Source organism: Lynx rufus, unplaced genomic scaffold (genome assembly GCF_022079265.1).
Source record: "Lynx rufus isolate CCGP_SWC_20201006 ecotype Redwood Valley unplaced genomic scaffold, mLynRuf1.p SCAF_5, whole genome shotgun sequence".
Lineage (NCBI taxonomy): Eukaryota > Metazoa > Chordata > Mammalia > Carnivora > Felidae > Lynx > Lynx rufus.
Genome location: NW_025814867.1, coordinates 154820364 through 154846322, shown reverse-complemented (window position 1 = coordinate 154846322; position 25959 = coordinate 154820364). Strand labels below are relative to the sequence as shown.

General features: G+C 57.4%; 1 protein-coding gene across 1 annotated transcript; it reads left to right on the top strand.

The window, feature by feature from the left end:
* Positions 1 to 639: 639 nt before the first annotated feature.
* On the top strand, positions 640 to 25726 carry TMPRSS2 (transmembrane serine protease 2). The gene is made up of 13 exons (XM_047100490.1): positions 640 to 654; positions 2579 to 2801; positions 7568 to 7654; positions 8312 to 8431; positions 13766 to 13892; positions 15140 to 15250; positions 17617 to 17660; positions 19676 to 19847; positions 21266 to 21441; positions 22548 to 22643; positions 24666 to 24808; positions 25261 to 25478; positions 25618 to 25726. The coding sequence occupies exons 1-13, from the start codon at positions 640 to 642 to the stop codon at positions 25724 to 25726; spliced, it is 1641 nt and encodes a 546-aa protein (XP_046956446.1).
* The last annotated feature ends 233 nt before the right edge of the window (positions 25727 to 25959 follow it).

Below are 25959 nucleotides of genomic sequence, written 5' to 3'. Positions count from 1 at the left end.
TCTGTGCTGACCGCTGTTCCGGATTCTGTCTCCCTTTCTCTCTGCCCCTCCCCCGCTCACACTCTGCCTCTGTCTCTCTCTCAAAAATAAGTAAACGTTAAAAAAAAAAAAAATCCTCACCGGAACGGGACCGTGCCCGACTCCGTATCCATTTCTGTGCCAGATTCAGAGAGGTTCAGGCGCTGATGCAGTGATACCTCCAGGAAGGGGTATTGCCACGAGCTGACCCCAGGTCTCTGCCCCCCCCCCCCCCGTTAACCTCGCCTGAACTTGAGGGTCTGAGAGGCACCTCGTGCCTGCTTCTATTGCCGGGATCCTCTGTTGCAAGAGGCAGCCTGGGGATGTCTGGCCAGAGCCGTGTTAAGCGTCGCTGGCCTTGGACCCTAATGCAGGCAAGCACCAGGCTCCTTCCGCCCGTGCGTGGGGAAGAGGCAGGCGAAGGTGAGGGCCAAGGTGAACGGGTAGAACTGCCGTTTCTTCCGGAGCTAACTCTCACCTAGAAAGCCTTCCGGTTCTTTCCCCACGGGTCTCCTAAAAACTCACCGGTATGGAAGTACCACAGTCTTATCATTCTGTCTTCTAGGTCGTCTCGAACGTTCCGGATCTCTACCACTACCTGATGCTGCTGATAAACTCAGGATGGCTTTAAACTCAGTGAGTGGTTAATAATTACCTCCCCAGCCTTTTCTTCGTGCCCTTAATTCCTGCTGTTGTTTTCTGAGGTGTGTGCTGGGCAGCATTTTAAGAGCTGGCCGCAGGGAATGCGTGTGCTCCACGGATGCTGGTCGGGGCCTTCTCTCGGTGAGGCTGGGCGGGAGTGCGGACACAGCAGCTGCACCCCTTGAGAGCGCCCCAGAGCTGTGGGGCGGTTGCGGGGTATGTGCACTGCTCACTGGGGCCTCTTGTCTTCCTGCCCTGCAGGTGGGTTTCAGGATAGGATGTGTGGAAGGAAAAGGGGCAGGAGGGTGCCCGGAGGGAGGCGGTCCCAGGGAAGGACCGCAGACCCCTGTGCAGCCGCGTGCCCTGATGAACCGGGGGAGGCTGTGACCGAATGGAGCACTGGGCTGACCATCCCTCTCTCTGGACGCCCCCACCGCCAGCAACTCTGGAGACTAATGCAGTGTCCTTATCCTTGGTCCCCATTATCTCTCACTGATTTATCTTATACCTGGGAATGCATGCGTTCAGGGCAGCTGTGTGTCATAACAGACATTTCCCGTATCTTCTATCTGGACAATAGATCTTTATGCTTTTTCCCCTTTAGCCATGGCCGGTAGCTAGTCATTGGATCCGTTTAAAACTTCCTATCCGCTGCACAAGACTCTGCGGGGACAGGCCACTGTGCCTGCTGCAACCTTCCCTGGGTGGGACGGCATGTTCTTAGATGCTTCCGATAGAGACCAAACACGTGTGCTTTTTTTTTTTGCCTCTGGTGCCCCATTTAGATTAGAGATTACACTGTTTCCCTTTCTGTGCACTGCTCTGGTTCAGAGTTACAGTCTTTGAACTTCTGAAGGAGAGCGTCGGTGAGTTATTAAGCAGAGGTGAACCCTGAGAGCCCGCCTTTGGTGCATTGCTGTATAATCTCGCTTCCCTGGAGGCCCCGCTTAAAATGCTAAGCGTGGTGCCTCCTCTGCTCGGAATACCAGTCTTGTCGGAGACCATGGTCCACAAGAAACGGAAGAAATGAATGAGTGCGAAGAAGGCTAGTGGGGCACACGTGGCTTCCCAGAGTGGCCCAGCCGGTGGGCGATTAAGGAGGACGGATACAGAGGACACGGTGGGGGTCCAGGCGGGGTCTTGAAGGGGCAGCCGGGAGAAGGCGGCGTTTAGGCAGAGGGAGAAGGGAAGGGCATTCGGAGAAGATGGAGGGAGCCGGAAAAAAAGCTTGGGCTGGGGCAGCCCCTTGCACACCCTGTGTGCCGAGACCCAGCAGTTGCCCTCAGGGCGACAGAACCCCTCTGGCTCCCTGCGGACTTGCGTGCCCGCAGCCCCCATCCACAAGCTCTTTACATGTAAACGGTGACACGTCTCTAAGAGAAGAGGCGATAGAAAAAGAACTTTTAGAATAGCGTGTATAATGTGGACCCTTAGGTAAATTTCTCAGCCTCCATCATTCACGTTCGTCTCTGCAAAATGGGCGCGTCCGTCAGTCATCCCTGCACCATCCGCGGGGGGCCTGGTCAGGCTTCCGGGAGGTCGTGCATGCGGGTGCCTGGCTGCCGCTCGGATACAGCCGGTACTGTTCCCCTGAGAATCTCCGTCCCTGGGTTTGGGTACTGACCCATTCCCAGACTCCTGCACGTTTTGTCTTTAATTCATATTTTATTCTTCACTAAATTGCGGTGTTGACCGTTACTCGCTCTTTACTTCAAAAAGTGACTAGTGAGCAAATACAAAAACCGTTGACAACCAGCTGGAAGTTCTGGCTAGCCCTTACTGCAGGTGAGTTCCGTGTTTGGCCCCGACAGGAGTCTGCAGCAGCCTTACCAGCACCTTGTCTGAGGACCTCGGGTGGGCGTGTCGCCTTTAGGGCAATTGGGGTTTTATGTGATTCATCTTCTTCTTCATTGTTCAGGGGCCCCCGCCAGGTGTCGGACCTTTCTACGAAAACCATGGATACCAGCCTGAAGGCCTGTACCCCCCGCGGCCCGCCGTGGTCCCCGGCGCCTACTCGGTGTATCCGGCTCCCTACTACCCGCCCGCGGTGCCCCAGTACGCGCCGAGGGTGCTGACGCACACTTCCACGCCCAGCAGCCACACGCAGCCCAAGTCCCCGTCGGGGACAGTGTGCACCTCAAGTAGGACCCCTTTGCATTTACTTCCTACAACAGTCCAGGCGCTGGGGCCTGTCTTCTCCGGTGGCTCTGTCGCTAACCGCCCTCCGTCTGCCGGGGCTCCCCTCTCCCTCGCTGTCGCTGCCCTTCTCGCCTCCGGCCCTGCTGCAAAGCCCTCTCTTCACTTTCCTTAACCCTCCTGTCGCAGCCTTGTCCACACGCAGGGCCTCCCTGTCCTGCTCTTGCCTGCGGGGCCTGTCGCTGGGTCGTGTGGAATGAATGGTGAGCTAGGCCACGGGAGTCACCACCCACCCTGTCTTTGTGGTGCGGTTCCCTGGAACGGCGAGTCGTGTTTGAGACGCGGGACAAGGCCTCTGTGCTCAGCGAACGAGGTGGCTGGTGTGGTTGCCACACGGACGTATCTCGTGGCTTTAACGATCTCGTGGAGGGGGGGCGGGGGGCGGGGGCGGGGTGCTGGGTGGCTCAGTCTGTTAACCGGCCGACTCTGATTTGGGCTCAGGTCCTGATCTCACAGTTTATGGGATCGAACGCGGAGCCTGCTTGGGATTCCCTCTCTCTCTCTCTCTCTCTCTCCCTCTTTCTCTGCCCCTCCCCTGCTCACACACACTCTCTGTCTCCAAATAAATAAACACAGGGGCGCCTGGGTGGCTCCGTCGGTTAAGCGTCCGACTTCGACTCAGGTCACGATCTCACGGCTCGTGGGTTCGAGCCCCGCGTCGGGCTCCGTGCTGACAGCTCAGAGCCTGGAGCCTGCTTCGGATTCTGTGACTCCCTCTCTCTGCCCCTCCCCTGCTCACATTCTGTCTCTCTCTATACATATATATATATATGTAAATCTCAAAAATAAACTAAACCTTAAAAAATTTTTTTAAAGTACACATTTAAAAAAAAATAAAGTAAAATAAAAAAGGATCCCGTGGACAGAGCAGAGCAGGTGTAGAGCAGGTAAACGAGTACTGGTATTAGTGACGCAACAACTCGCATTTTTGTCGACGGGGGTTTTTATTTTGCAAGCATGCATGTACACACAGCTTGTACGGTCAAAGATTAACAATAAAGTGAATTTCCACCTGCCCCCGCAGCGCATCACAAAGCACAGAAGTGAGTCCTCGTGGCCTGTGCTGCTCGAGGCTCCGTGTGCACGTCTCTGGACCCCTGTAGCCCTCAACCAGCGCCGTCACCCTGAATCCCGCCCCGACGCTTCCGTCTGCTTCCCCCACCCTTCGCAAAGGGTTCTTGTTCCTTCCTCCTCTCGTCAACCTCTACTGTTTTTTTTAATGCCAATTGTTGAGAGACAGAGACAGAGTGTGAGCGGGGGAGGGGCAGAGAGAGAGGGAGACACAGAATCGGAAGCTGTCGGCACAGAGCCCGACACGGGGCTCGAACTCAAGCCATGAGATCGTGACCTGGGCCAAAGTCACACGCTTCACCGACTGGGCCCCCCGGGCGCCCCAACCTCTACTCCTTTTTATTCCCACATCTCCTACCCTTCAGTCCTCCTCCTCCTCCTCCTCAGTTACCCCTTCTCCTTGCCTATACGGTTCCCTCTTTCCCTCCCCTGGTTCCTCTCGGATCAAGGAAATGCCCGCCTCTGCACTGATGTCTTTCTGGTGGTAGTTGGGGAGGTTGAGACCCGTGGTTCTTAATCGGGGCTGATTTTGACCCCCAGGGACACTGGGCAGGGCCTGGTCGTTGTAACTGGGGAGAGGCTGTGACTGGCAGGTACAGGGATGCTGCTGAACACCTGTGGTGCCCATGACAGCCCCCCGCCACGGAAGACCCGGCAAGATGTCAGTAGAGCCGCGCCCAGAAGCCCCGGTCTTAGTTCATCATGGTGGTTGGGAGGAAGCCAGCGTGTAGACGGCTAGGGAACTCCTGACGGTGGTACCTGCCTCCCAGAAAAAAGGGGGTGGTGATCAGAAACCAAGGGTCCCCTCTTGAGGGCAGCACCTTGAAGGGGCAGGCAGACCAGGGGAGCCCACTCGCCTGACACCCACATTTCCACTGTTCTGGGGGGAAACCTGGTGATGACAGGCAATTGGACAGGAATCTGTACGGTCCTTATCAGTGACTTTGTAAGGGAAGAACATAGAGCCTACATGTGTGACTTTGCATTACAAAACTGCCCTTTAAACTCAAAACGAGCTGAGTGAACCTACCTGTCTATTTTTCAGACCTTTTCAATTGACTTCTACAGACGCAACGGACATTTGATAAGTCTAATGTTTGGCCTTGGAAATGTTTTTTTAATTAGCAGACAGTTTTTTAGAGTAGTTTTTAGGCTTACCCAACAGCAGGGCGCAGTCCCTCTTACCCCTCTTAGCCCTAAGTCTGTCCCCTCATCTTGCCGTAGCTAGCGGGCCCCACTTGTTACAATCGATGAACCAATATGGATACATTGTCATTAAAGTCCATAGCTTTACATTAGGATCACAGTCTTTCCCTTGTGCGTCCTGTGGGTTTTGACAAACGTACAGTGGCCTGGCCCGTCAACACAGAAAAGAACGGAAGTTTCAGCGCCCTCAAATAGCACAGATTCGGGAGCGCAAGGGCTATTTGGGGACATAATGCATCTATTTGCCGTAGCAACGGTCCTAAATGTTTCACGCTGCGTCCCAGTGCGTGCACTGCTTAAAGACTGGGTTTTGGAGGAATCGAGGCCAACAGTCAGTGATGCAGATGCTTGGTCCTGGGCTCGCTAGGGCCGAATCAACAGCACACCGAATCGATAACGACAAAGGGGCATGGGCAGTGAGTTGTAATTAAACCCAATGGTAGCACAGTTGCACACCAGCCCCGAGTCAGGTCTGGACCGACCAGACGCTGACTGCAGGAAGGTGGGATCGGGGGTCCCTCTGCGCACCTGCTCCTAGTGAGAGGGGGGCAGGTTGCCCTCTGCCCCTTGAGAGGTTCAGAATACTTAATGGCTTCTAGCTCACCGGGCACGTTATTTTATCCTAGATCAAACAGCATACAGGGAAGCTCCCCGAAGCGAGAAACTGTCCTTGGCTAACGGGTCAAACTGGCCATTTGGAATTTCCCCTGTGAGCGTCCCCTGCCTCTCCGCCCTGCCCAGTTCTGGTAACCTCAGGGCTCTCCCCAGACCTGTAGCCTCCGCCTCCCCTGTGAGCCTGTTAGAATTGCAAATTCATGCCTCCCCGCCCCCAGTGGAATCCGAATTCCTGGTGATCGAGGCCAGGAACGCTGGTTAGCAGGCTCCCTGGCGATTCCTAAGAACAGGATAACAAGAGGAGAGGCGTGGCTTTGAGCCCAAACAGATGGGTCGGCCCTAGTCCACCTGACTCCAGAAGCTGAACTCTAGCCCCGGGTGACTTCCAGAAGCACAGACGTGTACAGGTGGGGTTCCCCGGGCCTCCCCCACCCTCCGGGACACCCAGGTGTCCTATAAACAGAGGGGGTTGGAGGGTCTGTTGAATGCCCTCTCTGCCTCCCTGCCCTCAGCCTCTCTCTCTACCCTCTGCTCCCCACCCCCCCCCCACCCCGGAGCCACTAATTACTGGGTGTGCCGTGTCTGGCCCTGCCCTCTGAACCTTGGCTTACACTGTGACCAACAATGGGCCCCTCGTTTTGTTTTGACTAGAGGACGCTGATGACCCTCTGCAAATGACTTTATTCGTAGCTGAGATGTGAGCTCAGTGCTCCTCCTCCAACCAAAAGGCTGATGTCAGCACTGCCCGATGGAACGTTCCGCAGTGATGGGAATGTTCTACACCCGCCCTTTCCGTACAGCAGCCCCCGGCCCCATGTCTGTTGAGCATTTGAATTTACGGAACTGTTTAACACCCCTAATGATACGTAACTGAAGTGCGAACACCCACGTGTGGCTGGTGGCTGTCGAACGGGACGCTATGGGTCTGTGGCATCCATTCGCTAACCTGCCTTGAGTAAGACAATTTATTCTACCTTGAACACCAGCACCAGGGAGGTGGTAGTTTGGGGACATTATTACTACTATCTTACGCTTGTATTTTTTTTTTAATTTTTTTAAATATTTATTTTTTGAGAGAGAGAAAGAAAGTGTGCAAGCAGGGGAGGGGCACAGAGAGAGGGAGACAGAGAATCCGAAGCAGACTTCAGGCTCTGAGCTGTCAGCACAGAGCCTGACGCGGGGCTCGAACTCACAGACCGCGAGATCATGACCTGAGTCGAAGTTAGACGCTTAACCAACTCAGCCACCCAGGTGCGCCTATGCTTGTAATTACTAAAACAAGGCATTTTCCCTCTTTGGGGCAATTTTTTACATTAATCACTTATGGGACTATTTTAAGATGATACTTTTTTTTAAAAGAGCTTAACATAAGTATATGTGACTTCATAGCATGGCTTCCTGTTTTGCTTTTGTGCCCTAAAACGCATACAATTGAGTGCGCGGAAGAGGTTGAGACCTCCCAGGATGCGTTCTTAAAATTAAAAGCCTCATTTTTGAGTGTATAAAAAGTTATCATGGGGCGCCTGGGTGGCTCAGTCGGTTGGGCATCTGACTGTGGCTCAGGTCACCATCTTCTAGTTTGGGGGTTCGAGTCCCGCAGCGGACTCTGTGCTGACCGTGTGGAGCCTGCTTGGGACCCTCTCTCTCCCTCTCTCTCCGCCCCTCCCCCACTTGGCTTTCTCTCTCCAAATACATAAATAAACTTAAACAAAGTTATTATCTCATGATATGCTGTACTATACAAGTAGTGGTGAGATGTGAGAGTGTACCTTCTAAGAAATTCTGTAACCACATGGTGTGCCCACCCCCCTTTCCCCAGAGGCGAAGAAAGTGCTCTGTATCACCTTCACCCTGGGGGCCGTCCTGGCGGGAGCCGTGCTGGCCGCTGTCCTGCTCTGGAAGTTCAGTAAGTGCAGGGGGGCATCCTCGTGGGGTGTCCCGCTCTCCGGGGGTGGGGCTCGTTGCTTCTGTTCGGTGACGGGGACGCAGAATCCCCATCCTCCTCCTCCTCCAGTCTCACGGTCCCCATTGTTAGGAGTCACTTTCTCGCTTCCTCCTACCCCGTGGGTCGCGGGAATCCCATGCTGTTGGTGGAGTACTGACCACGGTGGGTTTACGCGGTGCTCTGGGGCGCTAGCTGCCGCCCCGGGGCCACCTGTCCCCTGGATCTCTGTGCAGCATCACCTGCTACGCGCTGGGACGAGCCTTGCCTGCAGCAGCTCTTTAACCACAGCCCGGCCTTTCCGTCCACCCAGGGCAGGGGACTCAGGGCATTTACAGATCCAGAGGTCACCTGAGGAAGGCGGGGGGTGCTGTCCAAGCCCAAGGCTGGGAGCCCCTCCCCGCCCCCCTGGAAGTGATGCACCGGGGCCCCCCCTGCCCTGTTTCCTTTGGTAGATGATGGGGTCAAGGACGCATCCGCTCCTTATTAAGACAAAGGGGGGACGTGCTCTTCTCTCCTGCCGCTTGGGGCTCGGAGAGCAGACGTTGGCGCTCGCAGTGGGTGCGTGATGTTTTCCTGGTGTCCCCGGCTGACTGGGTCTCCCTCCCGTCTCTCTGCAAGTGGAAAACAAGTGCTTGGTGTCCGGGATCGAGTGCGGGTCCTCGGGAACCTGCGTCAGCCCCTCTCACTGGTGTGACGGGGTCCTGCACTGCCCCAGCGGGGAGGACGAGAACCGATGCGGTAAGTCGCAGGACTGCGTGCGCCTGGGGACGCGACCGCTCTGCCCAGGGTGCCCCGGCTCCTGGTGTCCACCGCAGAGACCGCGGCCCCATCCTAGGCAAGATGGCCAGGCCTGTGTCCGGCACGGCCACCCGGGAGGTCACCGAACCGCTATCTGGAGGCTGTACCTTTGGTCTGACCGCAGATGAGGACCCAGGCTCAGAGAGGGTGTGCTCCTGGCCCAGCAGCACACAGCGGGGACAGAGGGGGATTGCAGGGCTGGGTCACTCTGACAGGGCGCCCCCAGCTGGCCCGGGGCGTCACCTCGCAGCCACTGCAGGAGTGAAGTATTTAACGCGGAGATGGGGGGGCGCAGTATGTACTTTCAAAGCCGGCTCGCCTTTAGAATCACGTGTGTCTATCATCGCAGAGCGGGCGCCTGGCTTTGCTTTCGGTATTTTCTGTCGATTGTGGCAAGTGATTTCAAGGGTGGTGGCGTGGCTGTAATCGGAGATGGGGCCTGAGCGGGAGCGGTGCTGCATCCACCGACAGCCACCCGCAGAGTGAGTCTGACCTCAGTCCGGCACCGGCCGAGGGGACAGCACGCCGGCTGGCTGTTTCCCGGCCGTGCCCGTGTGGCCTGGGTGGGCGGAGATGGAGAACGAAGCGTCGTCTAAGGTGCCGGTAACTGAGCTCCGCCCCCGGCTGGAGCTGGCTTATTTGTCTTGAAAAGCTTTTACGTTGCGGTCCTCCCGCGGAACATGTTAGGCAGTGTGACCCAGGCACGCGGGGACCACGGCCGTGGCGCTGTGATGCTATGTCCCCGCGCCCTCGATCCTGCCGCACGCTCTGACACGTTTATATGACAACCACTTGTTTTTAAGCAAACAGAAATTTCGGAATTATAGCGCCAGGGGCATCGCCAGAAATTTCACGAGTGGCTTTACTCCTCTCGCGTCCATTTTCTCCTAACTCCTGAGGGTTTCATTTAAACATGGGGCAGACTAGGGGCGCTTGGGGGCCTCAGTCGGTTGAGCGGCAGGCTTCGGCTCAGGTCATGATCTCACGGTTCATGAGTTCGAGCCCCGCGTTGGGCTCTGTGCTGACAGCTCGGAGCCTGGAGCCCGCTTTGGCTTCTGTGTCTCCCTCTCTCTCTCTCTCTCTGCCGCGCCCCTGCTTGCGCTCTGTCTCTCCCTCTCTCAAAAAAATAAACATAAAAACATTTAAACACAGGGGCGGAGGATGTGGGTCCCCTTTCTTCTCCTGGGCCTTCCAGCGTGAAGACAGCTTTCCTGCATGTCCTCTGAGTCAAGTCACGGCACCTGTGCGGGACACGCCGCTGGCCCCGGCTGGTAGGACCCCCCCCCCCCCAGTGGGGAAGGCTGGGCCCTGGGCGCCGGCTCTGTGTGGCCCGTGGGGCGGCCTGTGTCCATGGCCGACACCTCGGTCCGTGAGCCCCCACAGCACAGCCTTGCCGGTATCCCAGAGACCGTTTGCACTTGGCAGTGACCCCCCCCCCACCCCCAGCTCGTTAAACTTTCAACACACCGCCTTGCCTGTGTGTTGGTGACATATTTGTCGCCATTTTCCTAAGTAGGGGGCGTAGCGATTCAGAGCGTGGTGAAGCGATCAGGTGTGATGGCTTTTGGTGTTTTCATACGCATGGGCGGGCGCACATGGGCAACCCTGAACTCTAGCAAGACGAATTCAAGTTCCTCTTCCTCCCTGTCTTCTTAATGTTTACGTTGTGTTTCCTTCAACACGTTGAGCTAACGTACCCGGCCAGATCAAAATCAGGAAGTACCCAAGGACGTGTGGGGAAAACTCAATCTCCCCCACCCTGCACGCACACGCATGCGCGCGCGCGCGCGCGCGCGCCCACACACGGTCATGTGCCCATCCACCAGCCAATCACGTTTCTCTCTCAAGGGCAACAGATATGCGTCTCTCGCTTCTCTTCCGGAGAGTTTTTAGATGAAAAAGCAAATACGGGTGTGTATATTTTGTATTGTCCTCACCTCCCAGTGGTCACTGCCTCGCTGACTGCACGGGCCTTGATGACACATCCTGGGACCATTTCTGATTGGGACGTGAGCCCTCGCTTTCCCGCAGCCACACACTCCGTGCTCTTGGGTGTAGACATGCCTTGGGAGGCCTCTCTTCTGGGGGACCCAACATGCATGTTCCAGGCACAGGAGAATATTGGTAGGAAATACCTCCAGAAGCAAGATCGCTGGGTCAGATTTTGTAATTGGATAGACCCACCTTAACTTGGGATTATTTAATTTCCACATTGATTATTTATATAAAGCAAAACAGGTGACCGTGACATCATGCGTGTCTTCTGCGTCGGATCAGAACACACATTTGATGTGCTTGCAGTTTGTCCACCTTGTGGAGCGGACATTATTTTCAACAGAATGCACATCTTCTGACACTAAAGAGTATCTCCCGTCCCGTTGAAAACGTTCAAGTGTGCGCAGAGAGCGTTCTTTTTCCGGGGGTGCGTGTAGTCTTGAATATATATATCGAACGTATGCGTATTGTTAATGCTAATCCGCTTTCTACATCCGTCGCCCTGGTTTCTGTGGCCATTAAATGTCGCCAGAGAAACTGGAGAACCACTCGAGGTGACCCAGTTACCGTACTGTTCTGTGCACTTGAGATCGGCTGAGAGGGGAGACCTTAGGTGTTCTCACCGCAGGAGAAAGGAAAGAAAAGAAAGCTGGATCTGTGCGAAGTGGTGGGTGCGCTTGATTGTGGCACCCGGTTCCCAGGGTACACACGTCTCAAAACACCAGGTCGTACCCCTTAAGTATGTACAATTGTTATCTGTCATTTATACCTCAGTAAAGCCGAGAAGTTCCTGATACTTAAAAAAAAGAAAGAAAAGAACTTGAGCTTGGGACCGTTTCCAGCTCTCTGGGGCGTCAGCTGTCGTGTTCTCCTAGTTGACATTTGTCTAAGTGTTTATTTAAACTGCAGTTAGTTCACATACAGTGTAATATTCGTTTCAGGTATACAGGAGAGTGATTCGATAGTTGCATACATCGCCCCGTGCTCATCATGACAAGTACCCTCCTTAATCCCCGTCACCTGTCCTAGTGAGCATTTGACTGCAGAGACACGAGATGGAAGGAAAAAAAAAATCCCTAAAATTACCACAAACCAAAAAGGAAACGTCTCCTTCACTTTCTGCTATGCCACAGTGTCAGTTTTATTTTAATTTTGGAATTATTTTTAATTTTCTTTCATGTTTATTTTTGAGAGAGAGAGAGAGAGAGAGCGAGCAGGGGAAGGGCAGAGAGAGAGGGAGACACAGAATCCGAAGCAGGCTCCAGGCTCTGAGCTCTCAACACAGAGCTGGACCTGGGGCTCGAACCCACGCGCCGTGAGATCATGACCTGAGCCAAAGTCAGACGCTTAACCGACGGAGCCACCCAGGCGCCCCAGGGCCCCCTGCCCTGCACACAGTGTGCCCTTATTTTTAACACCTTACATCGGTATGGGACTTTCATTTCAATTGATGAGCCAATTATTAGTATGTCATTATTAACGCAAGTCCTTAGTTCACACTTGGCATTGTGGACAAACGTGTAACGTGTTTGCATTTGGACAGCGGGTTAGAACAAATGTGCAATGACACGTACCCACCAGTACGGTATCATACAGAGTATCCTCACTGCTTTGAAGATCCTCTGTGCTCTGCCCGTTCATCCCTCCCTCCCCCAACCCCTGCAACCACTCCATAGTTGTGCCTTTTCCAGAACGTCCTATGGTCGGAATCATACAGTTTGTAGCCTCTTCAGAACGGCTTCTGTCACCTGGTGATACGCATTTCAGTTTCCTCCCCGGCTTTTCCTGGCTTGATAGCTCGTTTCTCTTTAGCACTGAATGATGTTCCATTGCCTGGATGGACCACGGTTTGTTTAGCCACCTCAGGGAGCTCGTGGCTAGCTCCCACATGGCGCGTGGGGATCACCCATCCAGGAAGCATTAGGAAATTGTCAGACCACGGCTGGTCACATCACAGGGAATGAGCCGGAACGTCCACTGAGTTGGGGCCACAGAAGCGGGGCAAGAATGAGGTCTGTGATCATCGGGTCCTCATTTTATGTTTTAAGTCACATGTATTCCCCCCGGAGCTCAGAGCACGGGCTCACATGCTTTTGCGCATCAGTGAACGTCGTACGTCACATAGCGTTTAGCAGCCTGCCCTCCTTCACGGCATGCCGTTTTCAAGGTCCTTTGTATGAATATGTGACACCAGTTGATCCTCAAGCCATATGGGCGGGACCCGCTCTGTGGCCGTGCCCCTCCTGATCCAGCCGTTCACACATGGAACGTTCTCGGAATTCTGGATTGTGGCTACCTGTAGGGAGGGAGAAGTCACTGGCGTAGAGAGAGGTTTAGACGACGTCTAAGGTGTTTCATTTCCTTAAACATAAGCACTGAGGTCATTTGGGCGAAGTGTGACTGAATTTAGAGGCAGAACCTTGCACCAGGGGGGTGTGGCATGTCTCTGGTGCTCTGCCAGGATCCGGGGTGTTGGGCAAGAACGGTCGATCTGTTGTTCAGAATGATTGTTTAAAGATCATTTCTGGGGGCGCCTGGGGGGCTCAGTCAGTTAAGCGTCCGACTCTTGGTTTCAGCTCAGGTCACGGATCTCACAGTTCGTGAGTTCGCGCCCCGAATCGGGCTCTGCGCCGATGCTCGGAGCCTGCTTGGGATTCTCTCTCTCCCTCTCTCTGCCCCTCCCCCACCCACTCTCTCTGTCTCTCTCTCTCTCTCTCTCTCTCTCTCAAAATAAATAAATAAAACTGAAAAAAAGACCTTTTTTTTTAAAAAAAAAAAAACCCTTTATCTTTTTCATTTATTTTTAAATACTCGCTTTATCAAGATATGGCTCACGTACCATAGAATTCATCCCTGAGAACATACAGTTCAGCGGCTTTTCTACGTTCACCCCCTCCCCCCACCCCAGGGCCCCCCGTAACCACTAATCCGCCCAGTGTTGCTCTGGATTCCCCACTCTGGGCCTTTCGTACAGCGCATGGGCCTGCGTGGGCCTCCTTTCAGGGCCGATGACGCTCCGTGGCGTAGATGGGCCGCCTCGTGTCCATTCATCCGTCCACGGTCGCTTACGTTCTCCTGCCTTCCGGCTCTTGTCTGAACACCCGCTGCCAGTGCTTTGGGGGTAAAGAGCACTTTAGAGCCGGGAAGGGGTGCGCGGTCAGTGCCGTGGGGACAGGACCCCTCGTGTCGCTGCCTCTGAGCCTTTGTGTGGGGGCGGGGGGGGCTCGAGTGGTGTCCGGACGGCCCCCAGAATCTCACGGAGCGTCTCCTTCGCTGCAGTGCGCCTCTACGGACCGAACTTCATCCTCCAGGTGTATTCGTCCCAGAGGAAGTCGTGGCACCCCGTGTGTCAGGATGACTGGAGCGAGGGCTACGGAAGGGCCGCGTGCCAGGACATGGGCTACCGGTGAGTACGGCCCCACCGCAGAAGCGGAGGGAAGATTCTCTCCGCCCTCCCCGGAGGGACCTCTGGCTCCTTCCCAGAGCTGGTCAGGGAAGCCAGCAGGTGCCCACCGCGTCCCCCTGCCCCCGTCCCCTGCACCTGGTGAACAAGACTCACTACCCCCCAGCCCTGCCGCCTCCTGGACCTCCATCCACTCCCGGTTCCCCGTCCGCTCCCACCCACGGTCAAGGTCACCGAGGTCCAGGGTGCCGGCCGGGGACTCCTTTTCTCAAGGAGCTCTTAAGGAGCACTGAGGCCTCACCTCCTCAGGCCTCCCTGGCTGGGGGGGGGGGCGGCGGGGGGCTGGGGGAGGTCAGAGGGCACAGATGTGCAGACGTTCACTGCATACATGCTTGGGGGACGCACTGAGCCTTTGAATGGGGGACAGGTGGCATCAGATTGCCGTGGAAGAGAATTCAGTCCTGCCTGTGGCCACAGGGATGGGGGGAGAGGCAGGAGGGACCCTCCCTGGGGCTCCCAGCCTGGGGATCCCCAGGGTATCCCTTGGCGTGCATGGCAGACGTCTGGCCGCACGGGGAAAGGCTGTGTGATTTCATTGTCACTACGTCTTCCTCGGGGTGTCTCTGTGTGACTTCTGCGCAGCACTGGGGGGTTCTCCGTATGCCAGTAGTCAAGGTTAATCACCGCTTGATAAGAAGCGTGACATCTTCGGGGGTGGGGCAGAGGGGGAAATGGGTGATGGGCATTGAGGAGGGCACTTGTCGGGATGAGCGCTGGGTGTCGTCTGGAAGCCAATCCGACAATAAATTATGTTTAAAAAAAAAAAAGAAAGAAACTTGGCATCTTAGCCAGCAAAATCTCTCCAAATGCCATCCCCAATGGACATAGTAACGCCCCCAGCGTGTTAAGGACCCGACGGGATTTTATAGCGGGGGAGTGTTCTAACATCTGTAAATTCTCTTAGGTTACATGTACTCCCATCCCCTTTGTCCTTATTTCTCTATCCTCGCCCAAACTAGATTAGAAAAAGGCCCACGGAGGGCTTTCACCTGACGCTTCCGGGTTATTGGGTCCAAAGAGGATTATTAGACAGCGTCACTTGATCAGACCTTGTGGTTTTGTTTCCCACATGCTAAGGTGTCCCCCCTTATCCGAACACCGTACGAGAGAAGTATGGCGATACGGCCCAAGGATTTGCCGTCGCTTATCATGAAGCCATTATTTTAATTAAGGTTTTCCTTCTCCTTTAGGAATAGTTTCTATTCTAGCCACGGAGTAGCGGATGACAGTGGGGCCACCAGCTTTATGAGGGTGAACACAAGTGCTAACCATATGGATCTCTATAAGAAACTGTACCACAGGTATTTGGTGATTTCTTTATTTTTCCTTTAAGAAGTTTTGTAACAAGAGCGAACAGGAGACACCATGGGGAGTCACGGTCCCGAGGTGGCGTTCTCGGACTGCTATTCCAGTATCGCTGAGAGTTTCTCTCTGGGAGGAGATCGGACTCGGAGTGGGGGTGGTTCATTCTCGGGGAGCAGCTGAGGGTTATTTGCCATGGTCTTCGTGCCCTCTGCCCTCGGCCCTGGTGGCCCTGGAAAACATGGTAAAATGAAAATGGAGACTCCTCCTGACCGCATTAAAATACTCCCCAGACATTAGAGACGGACGGACTGCGGGTCAGGGTATGTCTCCACGAACCCCCGAGAAAGTCAGCGTCCCAAGGGGGGTGACCAGCCCATCCTGCTTCGCCCGGGATGGTGCCCGTTTCAGCTCAGAAGTCCTGCTTCCCCAGGGGCCCCCTCAGTCCCCAGCAGCAGGGATGGCTGGTCCCCTGGCCCCCAAGCCACCCTGTCAGATGGCACCCGGCCGGGCGTGCGCGGCATCCCGGGGGGCCCGGGAGGGAGCAGCTAGTCCGGTTCAGCCCACGGGTCCTGTAGCTCGAAGCCAGCTTGTGGCCCGGGGCAGGTCTCAGTGTGTCCAGTGGGTGGAAGAGAACCTGAACAGCAGATCGCAGGATTGGTGGCCTAGCTGGTTGGGAGGGTGGGGGACAGGGGGTGCTTGAGCTGCTTGTTTCGTCTCGCGTGTTTAAAATGTTCACCGTCTCCCCAGACCGTCGTTGCTACCTGCCTCCTCTTTCATGTGAAAGTCGCAAGGCGTCTTTGTGTGCAAGCCCCGGTCAGCTCCCAGGTCCCTATCGCTCATCCCCGGGTGGCTGGCCAAGCCGTCACCTCCCTGTGGGCCAGGTGCCAGGGGCTGCCCTTGGGGTGGGTGAAGTGACGTGGCACCCCTCCTTTCCTTTGGGTGGCCAGCAGCGGCTTTGCGTTCCTGGTGGCCGCTGGCCGTGGTGGCTGGGGGGCCGATTTCCGCCCAAGCTGCCCAGCCTGGCTGTCCCCAGGAGCGTGACAGAGTGAGCCTAGGAGGAGGGCTGTGCTCGCCAGGTGCACATCAAAACGGCAGGGCCGCGGTCTGCCTGCCCAGGAAGCTAAACACAGCTGCCTGGGCTCTTTGTCGATGCTGAGTGTTTCTGTCCTTCCCGGTGACACTCCCATGCGGGATCAGGGCTGCGCGGGGAGGGAGGGCCACCACCTCCGGGACTCACAAGGTGGCTGCCGGGTGGGGGGGGGTGCGGAAGGCTCCCTTCTCTTCGCTTTGATCCCCGAGTCGCAGACTCCATGTGACCACACGCTGGTGGCCGGACAGCGGCCCCTCCACATGGAGGAGAGTCAGCCTTGTGACCCTCAGAAAACATTTTCTTTTCATGGGAATGTGTCTTCTCTTGGCGTTGCCATGCCGCACAGCCGAAGACGCCTGGGACACACAGTGTCCGTGGAACCGGGGGGCATCGCGATGTGAGGGTGTCAGAAGCTGACTTTATGTGTGGAACTTGGGCTTGTGTCGAGTCGTTTGGGGGAGGTTCAAGGAAGCAGGGCTCTGCTCTGGATTGGTTGCTGTTGGGAAGCGAGGCGATTTTGCGATCGGTATCTTAATGCCTTTTTTCCTTCCAGAAGGGGGCTGGCATGAAGCCAGGCTACACGGAGCTTGGCAAGCAGGTGCCGTCACTCCTGGCGGCCAGCAGAGGGGGCTGTTGGTCACCGTGGTCTAGACTAGGCTTCTGGTCAGGCCCCGGGGTGGACCCCCTGAATGTGGTTACGTTGGGTGCAACCAACCCTCTCTCCTCCACCATCTGTCAGGGGAAGATTCACTCTGAGACGGAATGCGCTAGTGACTAATTTTTCAGATGTAACTTCACTTACCTCCCAAATGAGTGACTTAACTTTCGTCTCGTTTTTCTGTGCAATACGTGTAAAGCAGTTACAGGAACCCGGAAGGTTACAGATGACTTCCTTGCAAAATTAGAGGGTGATTTTCAGTTCTGGAAATAAAAACAGTAGCTCGTGTTATTGGGTGCTTACCCTCACAACCAGTCTATGACCAGGTACTGTTATCCCACTCTACAGATGGGAGAAACGACGCACAGAGAGCTTAAGTAACGAGCCCGGGGTCACACAGCTGTGACTTGAAACCCGGGCTGGGATTCAGTGCTCGATGCCAGGGTCCCCCACGTCGATGTGGTCTCCTTTTTTGACTCTTCAATCGCGGGCCCTTCTGTGTCTGGGGAGGCAGGGGGGTGCGACCATGGGAAGAAAATGTTTATTTCTAAGTATTTTGAGGGTCAAGCATCTTGTGTATTCTAGTGACCAGAACACCCCCTGTTCTTTTGTAGTGATGTCTGTTCGTCAAAAACCGTGGTTTCTTTACGCTGTATAGGTAAGCGATTCCTGGTTTCCAGCCCCCCCCCCCTTTTTTTTCTCCAAAGGGAGCACCCTGTACCTTCAGAAATGCATCCCCTGCGTCTGGGGAGGCGGGGTGATGGGGTGGGATGTGTCCGAGCCTTGTGCCCGGTCCGTACCCCAGCTCCACTCAAGGAACACCTCTCTGGAACTGCGGTGTCCTGGAGATGCCTCCGGCCTCGGGGCCAGGGACGCAGCCGTCCTGCGGGGACAGGCAATCTCAGGAAACTGTCGGGGCGCCGGAGGCCGTGGGTCTCCCCGTCTCGTGTTTGCCTTGCTTCTGGCTTCCCAGCCTCTATCCGTGTGGAAGGCACCCTCCCCGTGCCCTCCTCTTTGGTCCTGTTTTCGAATGAAACACCGGTCCTGCAGCTCAGCTTTGCAGTGTGAACAGGTCAAACTAGCCGATGCCCCCGGGTGGACCTCGTGACCCGGGATCCTGGCCGTAACTCCCCAGCCAGGCTCAGCTCAGGCTCTTTCAGGCACCAACAGGGCGTGGTGCTCACGCCGGCTCTCCGGACCTCGCTGTCCACTTCGTGGGGCAGGAGAACCACCCCCTCGAGCAAAACCTCCAGGCAGCCCCCATTGGATGGACGCTCGTGGAGCCCCACCTCCTTTGCCCTGGTGGTGACGGGGACAGGGCAGACACTGGAGGGGCTCGAAGATTTACCCAGGGAAGCCCCTGGGACGTTAGCATCCCCTCCAACCTCCCTTTCTCCCTGGGTTCGGGTCCACTGTGACCCGCCTGTGCCTCTGAGGCCCCTGCATCACCCGCCCGCGCGACCAGGAGCCTCTGTCCTGTGGCTCCTTCCCCATCGGCGCTCAGAGTTTCCAGAGGAAGCCTTCTCTCCCTTTCTGGCAAAGAACTTGTCACAAGTAGCAGCAGGCCAGGCCGGGCATTGAGGACTCACACTTCTCCTTCCTCCCTCCTCCCTCTTCTCTTCCCCTCCTCCTGCCTTCTTTCTCCTTCCTCCCTCTTTCTCCTTCATTCTCCCCCTCTTCCCTCCTCCTTCTTCCTTCCTTCTTCCCTCCTTCTTCCTCCTCCCTCTTCCCCTCCCTCCTCCTCCCTCCTCTCTCTTCCCACCTCCTTCTCCTTCCTCCCTTCCCCTCCTCCTCCCCTCCTGCCTCTTCCACCCTTTCTCTCCCTCCTCCCTTCCCCTCCTCCCTCCCTCGCCTTCCTCCTCCCTTTCCCTCCTCCTTCTCCCTCCTCCCTCTTCCCTCCTTCTTATCCCTCCTCCTCCCCTCTTCCCTCCTGCCTTTCCACCCTTTCTCTCCCTCCTCCCTTACCCTCCTCCCTCCCTCGCCTTCCTCCTCCCTTTCCCTCCTCCTTCTCCCTCCTCCCTCTTCCCTCCTTCTTATCCCTCCTTCTCCCTTCCTCTCTCCCTCGCCTTCCTCCTCCTTTTCCTTCCTCCTTCTCCCTCCTCCCTCCTCCCTATCCCTCCTCCCTTCCCCTCCTCCCTCCCTCGCCTTCCTCCTCCCTTTCCCTCCTCCTTCTCCCTCCTCCCTCCTTCCTATCCCTCTTCCTCCCCTCCTCCCTCCTGCCTCTTCCACCCTTTCTCTCCCTCCTCCCTTCCCCTCCTCCCTCCCTCGCCTTCCTCCTCCCTCTCCCTCCTCCTTCTCCCTCCTCCCTCCTTCCCACCCTCTTTTGCAACGTTCAGGAGTCTTGGGGCCCCTGAGCGTTCAGTCTGTCCACGACTCCAGCAGGCCCCAGGGCCTTTGCTCCCCAGGATGGCCGCCTGGGTGCGCAGGGGACAGCGAGAGGGGGCGTCAAGTGCCAGCGGAAGTGCTGCTTCCTGGGGGGGGGGGCTGGGGGAGCGTCCCCTCCTCCCCTCAACCGGAAACAGACCGGGACGCATTCTCTGTAGTTCAGACCCCAAACGCGTGGGGTGCTCCCCCAGCCTGGCCGGACTTCGGGTGGAGGGGCCGGGCCCACCCTGCGGGGGGCGGCGGGGCGGCCCCGCCCGCGCTCACCTGCTCCGCGCTGGTCGCCTCCAGAGTGCGGGGTCACCGCGAAGATGGGCCGCCAGAGCCGCATCGTGGGCGGGACCAGCGCCTCCGCGGGGGACTGGCCGTGGCAGGCCAGTCTGCACGTCCAGGGCGTCCACGTCTGCGGAGGCTCCGTCATCAGCCCCGAGTGGATCGTGACGGCCGCCCACTGTGTGGAGGAGTGAGTCGCCGGGGGCGGGGGGAGGCCTGGGGGGGGGGGCGGGCGAGGGTCTGGAGGTGGCTCTGGGGCCGCGTGACCTGGGGCGGAGTCTCCGATCTCTTCAAGCTCCGGTGTCCCGGCCGGTGCGTGGGGCCCGGCGCCCCCCTCGCGGCGTGACCGGGGGGCCTGGTGGGCTGGAGCGCGGGGAGCGGGACCCCCTCCTGCCGCCGGCTTCGCGGCTCCTGCCTCTCTCGGGAGCCCCGTCCTTCTGGGAGGGCCGGACTCCCTGGAAGCCCGTCCTCACCACCGCAGGCCAGGGGACTTCCCGCTGCCCTGCCCCAAGGCTCCCTGGGACCCCCGGTCAAGCATCCCTGGCCACAGCGTGGCCCTCAGGACGGGGCAGCCGTAATTTACAGCGTCCGCTTTTGTGGACGACGCTGCCCCCTCCTTTCTCCTTAAACACAGACTTTTTTGGCCACACGCCTCCTTTGGAGGAAACCGCTCGGCAGAGAGGTCTTTCCTACTTAGCGTGACCTCGTGCCGGCTGCGGTCCTGGCCGTGCCGTCCTCTGGCTGTGTGGCCCCGGACCGTTCACGCAAGGTGTCTGACCGCAGTGTCCCCTTTGCACACCTGCAGGACAGGTGTACCTGCCCCTCCCGAAGGCCGTTGGGGGGGGGGGGAAGGAGCGACGTTTGTCACCCACTGGTGTTCCCTTCCTGACTTCCTTCCACCGGATTCCGATAGCTCCCGGGATCTGGGGTTCTCCTAAAAGGGAAACACCTAGACGAAACTAATGCCCTAATGGCTGTGAGGCCTACAATCTAGCCATCCGCATGCACTTACTAAGCACCTGTTGGTGCCCAAAGATGCCCTGATACGTGAAGGCAAGTAAGACCCAGTCCTGCAAGAAACGAGGTTTGGAACCTCAGGGAGGCATTCAGGCCAAGGAACAGCGTTCTTCGATGTTCTGAGGGTTTGCGGCTGGTACAGAAGTATGGGGGTGGAGGGGCTGGGTGGCTCAGTTAAACGACCCCCTCTTGATTTCGGCTCAGGTCACGATCTCACGGTTTGTGAGTTTGAGCCCCCCATCGGGCTCTGTGCTGAGGCGCAGAGCCTGTTTGGGATTCCCTCTCTCCCTCTCTCCCTGCCCCTCCCCTGCTCTCTCTCTCTCTCTCTCTCCTAAAATAAATAAAAACACTAAAAAAAGAGAGAAGCACAGGAAGAATGGACCTCATTGTTGAGGTGCAGGGGTGGGTGGGGCCACGGCAAGGCGCCAAGGGACAAGAGCTCGAGACCTCCCCGGCCTGGCCATGTTGCTTCTAGAGGGTCATGGCGCCTCCGGGACGCCTGGCTCCGGCTTGTGACTTTGGAAGTCACCAAAGGAATGTTTCCCATTTGCGTTTCTGAGGTGCTGAGTGGTCTTCGGCTTTACCTTCCAGACCACTGAACAACCCACGGCACTGGACGGCCTTCGTGGGAATTTTGAGGCAATCTTTCATGTTCTATGGACACGGGTACCGAGTGGGAAAAGTGATCTCCCACCCGAACTATGATTCCAAGACCAAGAACAATGACATCGCTCTTATGAAGTTGCAGACGCCTCTGACTTTTGATGGTACGTGACCGCGTCCGTGGGGCTCGGGGGCGTGTGGACGACTTTGACCGCGTGTCCAGGGAAGATGGAACCAGAGGGAGGGGGTTGTGCTGCGTGCGGGTGGGCGTGCACCTATGACGGGCTGGGGGAGGGAGTGAGCGGCGCGCTTTTCCTCTACCGTCCAGAGTCGTGATTTAGTCAACACGCATCAAAGTCCAGACGGGCTTTCCAACCACAGCGCTGCTGGCCTTCGGGGTCGGATGGCGCTTTGGAGCCGTCCTGGCCTGGTCCCCATCCACCAGATGCCACTGGTGCCCTTCAGCTGTGACACGGATGTCTCCAGACGTCGAGAGACCTGCCCTGAGGGTGAAATCGCCTCTAGCTGAGAACCGCTGATCTAAAATTTGTCAGGACTTTACTTTTTCACATAAATCCTGAAAACAAGAAACTTAATGGTTTACAACAACGAAAAGCAAGCCATGGTTTCCCTTAGCTTGGGCCCCCATTCTAGTCCATCCAAGGGGTCTTCCAGAATGTTCCAGCCCACACGGGCAGAGACAGACCAGACCCTCATCCACCACCACCCCCCTCCCCCATCAAGGTGTTTGCATTCAAGTTGGGACACAATGTGGACCCAGAAGAACCGGTCCACGGGGGCCGTGTCCAGCGCGGCCTCCGAGGCGCAGGCTGGGAGTGCCCGCCAGCTTCTCCAGCCTCACGTGTGTCCTCTCTGCCCTTCGTCCCCTGCCGACAGTGTCCATTGTCAAATTTTCGTTCCTTGAAGATTTAAGTTTGAAAAAAGCTTCACTACTTGCAGCCCCTTTCTTAGTTCTGTTTCTTGAAGAGTTCAGCGTGAATTTCTAGAAGCAGAGCTAGCAAACAGTTCTGTTTCTAAGCAGCTTAACTTCCAGAGAAGGGAGCACATCGCCTGTGAGAAGGAGGGGCCCGGCAGGGACAGAACATGGGCGTGCGGGGACAGGTCGGGGTCTGGGACTCTCCTGGGGTGATGGTGGTGGCACCGGGCCCCGCGGCGTGCAGATGGGGGGGGGGTTCCGGGCTGAAGACGGTCGCTGCACAGCCTTCAGTTAGACCAGACTGGCTCACGCTGTTTTCTCTTCTTGGAACAGACAAAGTGAAGCCGGTGTGCCTGCCCAACCCAGGCTTGATGCTCGAGCCGGAACAGCCGTGTTGGATTTCCGGGTGGGGGGCCACCCACGAGAAAGGTGAGGCTCTTGGCCACGCGGTTCCCACGGAGCCCAGCACCGGGCTTGGAAGTGGGGGGGCCGGGGGGTTGATCCCGGATCCGCTCCCATGCGATTAGATCACTTCGGCCACGTCGCTCAGGCTCCGTGCCTCAGTTTCCCCATCTGCTAAATGGGAAAAAAAAAAAAACCCGTGCCTGCCCTACCTGGCACTGTGTCCTTACTAAGACGCAAGGGCAGCAACGTGTGTGGAAACTGCTTTTCGAAGCGTTGAGGCCGCATCAATGCGAGGGACATACAGGCTGTGTGATCGCGTCCCCTTGTTGCTAACGGCTTGCCCCGGAAGCCGGCCGTGCCCTCCGGAGTCTCAGGGACAGTGGGCTCGGTGAGGGTGGGCTTTCATGACCCGCGATGGCCAGCCGCAGGCCGCTGGAGCTGCGTCCGTCTGCCCCGACACCCCAGAGGGGGGGGGAAGCTGCACTGTCGTGGTGCAGACCCGCTCAGCGGGCTTTGCTACGATTGACTTTCCTCTCCGAGAAAACTTTCCAGAGAAGGGGAGCTTAGCGGTTCCACTTTTACGGAGCGTGAGAAGCGCTTGGTGGTACAAAGAGGCCTCTCACGCACTGTCTACGTCCTTCTGAAAAGTGTTCAAGGCAACACCCGAGAGACCCTTTAGAACAAGGCGGAAAGGACAAGAGCTGGGTGATGTGGGGGCAGATCGGGGCGACGGTGGCCGAGCCGGGCATCCAGGCACCTGGTGTAAAGAAAGTTAGCGCAGCTGAGCCTTACCCTGGGCTCACAGCAGCCCGGACGAGTGGGAAAATCGACACGTGTTTGTGGAGCACCTCCTATGGGCTGGGAGGGCGTCACCGCACAAGACAGGAACATCTGCCCTCAGGAATGTCGCATTTCCTCGTGGATGTCTGGGGGGCGGGATGTGGTCAGCCAGCAAACAAAGAGCTGAACTGGGTGCTTTCAACGGGCAGAAAGTTGTCACGGCGGGGGCCTGGCTGCTCTGAAGGGGTGATCAGGGAAGGCTTCTGGTAAGAGGCGACACTTGAGATCTGAATGATGAGGCTGTTGAAGGAACAGAAGGGTCAGTGTGGCGGGGTGGGGGGGATGGCGAGTCAGGGGTGACGGTGTAGGCTGTGGGGGGGACCCTGGCTTGTATTCTGCGTGAGCTAGGGAGCCGTCGGGAGCTTTTAAGGAGAATGGCGTGAGGTGGCGGGCTTCTGGGGAGTCACAGAAAGGATGCAGGCAGGAGGGGGCTGACCCCAAGTGCAGGGGGATCATGTCTGGGACGCGCTGGCGGCTCAGCTGTGGGAGGTGGGCCTGGAGGCAGAAGACCATGTCTGGGGCAGACCCCCCCCCCCACCTTGCAGGTGGACTGAACATCAGCAGGGGGAGAGGGGGGGATCCAGGGCGGTCAGCTTCTTGGTTGGGGATCTGAGCCCCAGGGTGGGTGTGGTGCCACTTTCCGAGCCAGGGAGGACGGGGTGGTGAGGACTTGGGGTGGAGGGGTGCGGTGAGAGGCTCTGTTTTGTCACGTGAGGCCCGTGGCGCCTGGAAGAACCCCACGCGGAGGGAGCGAGATGGGAGGGAAGAGGTAGACGGACACAAGGGCCCACCCTGCTGTGGAGAGGCTTAGTGGGCAGGGGAGCCGGGAAGCGGGACCGGACCGTCGGTGGAGCCCCGTGGGGCTACGGAAACACAGCCTGACCCCTGTGGGCCCGGGAGCGGTCTGGCGAGGACGGAGCCCCAGAGCCAAGGCGCTGGGCGGAGAGGGAGGAAGATTCTAGAACACAGAGCGTTCCGTAGCTCCAGGGCCAGGAAGGCCTCCCTGATTGGGAAGAGCCGTGCCAAGTCCGAGCCGTCAGCTGTCGGGATGACCCGGCCTCCCTGGAGGAGGAGGAGGAGGAGGAGGAGGAGGGAGGGGCCGTGGCCCCCGGTCTCGGGTGCGCACTGGCGCGTCCCCAGGAGGGAGGCCACTGTTCCACGGGAGCCGCTGGCTGCACGGCCGCCCGATGCTGTCTTCCGTCTCAGGGAAAACCTCGGACGAGCTGAACGCCGTCATGGTGCCCCTCATCGAGCCCTGGCGTTGCAACAGCAAGTACGTCTACAACAACCTGGTCACGCCGGCCATGATCTGCGCGGGCTACCTGCAGGGGACCATCGACTCCTGCCAGGTGACTGGAGGGTGCCCTCGCAGCCCCCACGGACACGGGGTCCATGTCCCTGGCATGCGGGGGGTCAGCTCCGGGGTGGCCGTGGCCAGCCGCCGTGACACTGATGGTGTAAAAGCACGCGCGTGCCCGGCCACCGGCCCCGAAGGGTTTTATTTTGTCGGCTTGGGAGCGGAACAGAAATAAGTTTTGCAACCGTTTTAAAATACGGCCAACAATTTACTTAGTAACTAACTGCTACCTGGTGCAGGCTAAAAGTCGCCACTGGAAGAGTCTCTTTTGGGGATTATATTACTGTCCCTCTCGGTGGGGGGGGGACACAAAACCCGCACACTGTGTCATAACTGCCACGGGGACCCCCACTCCGACCCCCGCCCTGACCCCATCCCTCCGGGCACGGCCAGTTGTGTGTGCGGGCTGTGGCTTAAACTTCCGCCCTTGGCTGTGTCCCCCAGGGTGACAGTGGAGGCCCCCTGGTCACCATGAAGAGTCACATCTGGTGGCTGATTGGGGACACGAGCTGGGGTTCAGGCTGTGCCAAAGCCAACAGACCAGGCGTGTATGGAAATGTGACCGTATTTACGGACTGGATTTATCGACAAATGAGGGTAAGTTCCTGTCCCCCTCCCCACCTTGCTCTCTACTCTCGCCCCAAAGCCCAGAAGTCCGCGGGGTGTGGTGTGGCTGCCGGGGGCTCAGGCTGGCCAGGGCACGGAGGGACAGGGCCGGGTGGCGGGACAGACGGCAGAGGGAAGCCGGCACTGAGTAAGCACTTGCACCTTCATGGGCTGCGGTTGACTTGCGCCTCCCAGACGAGGCTACACGGCTCATTTCTGCACGTTCTCGCTCCTGCCCCGTCCGGCCCTGTCCGCCTGGAGCCCCTTCCTTCGGCAGCCCGAGTCCTTGACCGTTGCCCTGTAGGAAAAAAACGTCTCTTGGCCCCGCTAAGCTTGCTGCTTCGGTTATAAGTCAGTCTAGGAGACAAAACGAATTTGCTGCCTTTTTGTGTCTTGAGAAAATAAAGCCGTTTCTTTTTTTCTCGTTTCCTTTTTGAACAGGCAAACGGCTAATCCGCGTGGCCTTTGTCCTCGACACCGTTCCACAAGAAAATGAAGGGGCTGATTTTTAACTCCCCGTGCGTGATGTGCTGTATT

Bases quoted from the DNA above. Each gene is read 5' to 3' on its own strand.
- TMPRSS2 (XM_047100490.1), top strand. The intron at 2,802-7,567 runs GTAGGACCCCTT...CCCTTTCCCCAG, and splicing joins GGGGACAGTGTGCACCTCAA to AGGCGAAGAAAGTGCTCTGT. The intron at 24,809-25,260 runs GTGACTGGAGGG...TGTGTCCCCCAG, and splicing joins GGACCATCGACTCCTGCCAG to GGTGACAGTGGAGGCCCCCT.